This window comes from Sceloporus undulatus, chromosome 2 (assembly GCF_019175285.1).
Source record: "Sceloporus undulatus isolate JIND9_A2432 ecotype Alabama chromosome 2, SceUnd_v1.1, whole genome shotgun sequence".
NCBI lineage: Eukaryota > Metazoa > Chordata > Lepidosauria > Squamata > Phrynosomatidae > Sceloporus > Sceloporus undulatus.
In genome coordinates this window covers 178,685,531-178,689,843 of record NC_056523.1, presented here as the reverse complement: position 1 = coordinate 178,689,843, position 4,313 = coordinate 178,685,531, and the positions used below count along the sequence as shown (strand labels likewise).

Sequence of the window (4,313 nt, the reverse complement as noted above, 5' to 3'; positions counted from 1 at the left end):
ATCATAGAGTTGGAAAGGGCCTCATGGGCCATCTAGTTCAGCCTCCTGCTCATCTCCTACCTTCTGTCTTTCAGATATTTTAGACTTCAGTTCCCACAAATTCTTGATGGTTGGCCAAGCTGACTGGGGCTTCCAATCTTTGGTCCTCCAGATACTTTGGACTTCTATTGCTGAACACCTGGAAGACCAGAGATTGGGATTCTCAGCAAGTAGCTGTCCAGTCTCTTTTTGAAGACATCCAGAGAAGAAGAACCCAGCACCTCTCTAGGCAATGATTTCTATTGCTGAATCACTCTTACTTTCAAGAAAGTTCCTTCTAATGTTAAGTTCATTTTAGCTAATGTCTCTCTCTGTTTTGTCAGCTACTTTCTGTGGTCTGCAGGGCCTTGTCCATTCATATCTTTTTTACCTCTTTGCTACTCTTTATTTTAATTTTTTTTAGCTACTGCTTTTTCATTCCACAATAAAGTTTAGTTTTCAGTTGGGTGTCAGTTGAATGTCAGGATAGTCACAGAGCTAAGCACAACATATGTCAAGGCCAGAACTACAATCCCATCATCTCAGGCCAACACAGTTGGCTGGGACCAAGGGAATTTTAGCCCAACACATTGTCTTTGGGAAGCCTTCAGACTATGGTTTATGAACTGGGGAATGAGTTTGCCCATTTCTCTGTTGCCCATCCCTTCTTTTTGCAACCTAGCTTTGGTCTGGTGCAGAAATTCTGGCTTGTTTGAGCCAGAGTTCTTTGTTGGAATTCTGCTTTAATGTCAGTTTACTAACCAAACTAGCTACTAGGATTTTAAATCATACATCTAAATAAGAGTAAAGATACAGAAAAGTAGGACACAGCCAAACATATCCATCGGTTGTCTGAAGTGGTGCAGTGTAATAACAGTTTTACCATCATGTCTCTATGCAAACTTAGCCTCAGTGTTTTAATATAGCAAATCAGAGCTGAGTCATTTGGAAGGAAGCTTGCAGAAATAAATCAAAGTTCCTGACATTCACATCACATATTTTTGAGGCAAGACACCAGTACACAGAGGGAAAAATACAGATACCTCAGTTAATGAAGTAGACGGTTTCTGGTATTATTTCTTTGGAAGAAAATTTAGTATTGGAAGCAGAAATACCATGGAAAGAATAGGGACAGGCATCATAGAAAAGTGCAATTAAACATGTTTCAGCAAAGATTTATTCAAAACTAACTTTATGCACATGCGAAATGAAACAACCAGGTCATATAATTGAACTTTCTAGAGATCAATGAAAGCTACTAAAATGCATTCATGAATGACTGGTTCTTTCAGCAGTCTACACTTTTCTTATAATTCTTATGATTTCCATTTCCGTGGCCAGATCTATAGATCCAATCATATATCTATGTATTAATATACTTCCCCAGAAACAAACAAACAAACAAACAAACTCCAGCTACACAGAAGATAAAACGGAAAGTGAGGCAGCAGGGTGATTCTGTAAAAAGGAGGTTCTTTGTCAGAGGCTTTGTTACTGTAACTGAAGTATGCCTGTATTTAAAATTCCTTGTCACCAATACAATTTGTTTAGATACATAGTATTTCCCATACATTTCTTTTTTCTTATCGCTTCCTGCTTTATATGCTTCTAACCACTGCTTTTCCAGCATCCCATATTATTTCAGTTGCCGTCACATTATTCCTATTTTCTTGGAAGTAGTATCTTAATTCTCTCCTAACTTTATCTATTATCTCTACATCTTGCAGTAAGGAATCCTTCAGCCTCCATGAAAATTCTCTTCCAGCCTCTTTTTGGAGACATCCCGAATAGGAGACCTTCCAACCTAGGCAACTGGTTCTGTTGCCAAACTGTTCTCACTGTCAAGAAGTTCCTTCTAATGCTCAATCGAAATCTAAACCATTAAACATTGCTCTACCCCCTGAGGCATCAAAGAAGGAAATCTACCCCCTACTCTTTGTGGCAGTCCTTGAGGTATTTAAAGAGTGTGATCATCTCACCACTCAGTTTTCTCTTCGCCAAACTGAACATGCCCAGCTCCTTCAACCTCTCCCCATATATTTTTTCTCCATACCTCTTATCATCCTTGTTGCCCTTCTCTGAACTCACTCCAACTGGTTTATATACTTCTTAAAATGAAGCGACCAAAACTGAACACACAGTACTCCAGAGAAGAGTTGCCTGCAAATGTACCTGTACACCTATGTGTATATATTCTAATTTGTGCCTTTCTTAGTCTTTATACATGCTATATATCTCATTGTAGGTGAACCCTCAATGTAATTGTAGTTGTATTAGTTACCCACTGTTGCAACCACCAGAGGCTTCTTTCCAATTAGGCCAAGTGAGAAACATGCCTTGGGCAGCAGATAGTGAGAAACATGAAAATGGATAGGGCTGTATATACCACATGGCCTGCTGTGACTGGTACAGCAAAAGATGTTGGCCTGGTCAATTTTTATCATTGAATTTTGAGAGGAGCAGAGGCACTATCTTAGCAGATGCCTCAGGCAGCAAAATGCTTTGGGAAAGCCCTGTTATTCATTCTGACACTTCAAACAGAGTGTTGAACCAGAGTCTCTATCCTTGTCATGCATGTGTTAAAGAGGAACTTCTAAATCATTAACTCACATACCATCCAGTGTTTCACAGATGAGAACCAAGACATGTGTGGCCAAGCAACATCAAAGCATGGTTAAGATGGCAAAAGTTTTTAATGATGAAGAACACACAAGCTAGGAAAGGCTATGACAATTTGGTTTTGCCTCAGCCTCCTTGGAAAAGCCAGATTCTGCCCCTCCTCTCCTCCTTGTAGAACTGAGTGCAACTACTTTTGCATTTTGAATTGAGTTTGCAGCAACTAAAGTAAGTCAAGGACAAAGGGGGAAATGGAAGAAGGAAAAAGAAAGTAGTGTTAAAAGCAGCTGAAAAAGTGGGGCATCGATGCCCTTGCCAAATAGTTGGAGAGTATGCAAATGAGAGGAACTTTTCATGGTATGGATCTGAATCAGCTCAATGGATTAATCTGTTTTTGAAACCAGTTCTGTGAGACAAGGCCGAAATGATTTCTGACTGAGAAGTCCCCTTCCAGACCACAGTTTCTTGAAAAAAATAATACTGATTAGGACCTGGATATGAACTCGGGTGAGGTGCAGCATAGTCTTTCTCCCTTAGACCCACTCCTGTCCTTTTGGCTCAATTTCTTTCCATCAGTCCCCCACATTATTCCCTCTTGATGCCCACTGTTGCTGCTGCTTCTGCTGACACTACTGCCATGCCCCTTACACGCTTCCCCTGGTGGGTCTTGATGTGTTTGGCCAGGTGGTCACTCCGCATGAACCTCTTAGGACACATCTGGCAGACAAAGCGTTTCTCGCCTGTGTGTGTCCGGAGGTGCCTCTGCAGTTCATCCGAGCGGGTAAAGCTTTTCCCACAGTAGAGCCAGGAGCAGATGAAGGGTCGCTCGCCTGCATGCCAGCGGAGATGGGCCTTCAAGTGCGATGTTTTGCCATAGACCTTGCCACAGCCTGGTAGGTGGCAGACGTGTTGCTTCTTCCGCCCAGGCTCCTCATTGACCCCATTTGCTGCCTGGCAGTTGGGGCACTTGCAACGGCGGCAGCGGCGGGCTGTGCCCAGCAACCCTTTGGGGGTGCCTTGCAGAAGGGCGGCAAGGGGTGGCTGGGGGCTCAGGACCAGTGGTCGGCCTAGAGAGAAGCTGCCAGGTTGCTGCAGGCTCCACCAAGGGGAATCATCAGTTGAGGTTACACCTGGAGGACCAGCCGGGCCCAAAGACCGAGGGCCTTGAAAAAAGCTGGAAAAATCCTGGGCTTCTGAGAAAGGGTATGAAGGGGGCGTTGAAGAGGCCAACATTTTAACGGGGGACAACTCAAAGGAGTAGGTGGACTCAGCTGGTGGAGTCAGGGGCAGTTCATGGGCAGAGCTGCTCCCACTGCCAGGTGCCACCTGCCCATGGTATGGCACCTTGGGCAGCCCGAAAGCCATGGTTGTGTGGGAGCCTGATGGCACTTCATTGCTCCAGAGCTGGAACATCTCCACTGACTCATAGGATCCTGGAAAGCTGGTGAAGGAGCAAGGAGCCGTGGCTGATGTGACAAAGGCCAAGGAGGGATGGCAGGGAAAAGTGCCTTCTGGAGATGAGCTCGGGATCCTGTCCTAAGATAGAGAGAGAAAAAGACTGAGGCTCTTCTCAGCATAAACTGTAATCATCCCTGATCCTTACCTGGACATACCCTTTTGAGTTTTCCAGAATTGTGGATTAGGCGGGGCATCAAATAAACAGAATATTTGTGGGGTGA

General features: G+C 43.9%; 1 protein-coding gene across 1 annotated transcript; it reads right to left on the bottom strand.

Moving 5' to 3' along the window:
* Positions 1–3,219: 3,219 nt before the first annotated feature.
* On the bottom strand, positions 3,220–4,059 carry LOC121921250 (transcription factor Sp5-like). The gene has a single exon (XM_042449037.1). It carries the CDS (start codon positions 4,045–4,047, stop codon positions 3,220–3,222), a length of 828 nt encoding a protein of 275 aa, XP_042304971.1. The 5' UTR covers positions 4,048–4,059.
* Between the last annotated feature and the right edge of the window lie 254 nt (positions 4,060–4,313).

Excerpts from the sequence above, each read along its gene's own strand:
- LOC121921250 (XM_042449037.1), bottom strand. The coding sequence starts at position 4,047 with ATGTTCCAGCTCTGGAGCAATGAAGTGCCATCAGGCTCCCACACAACC.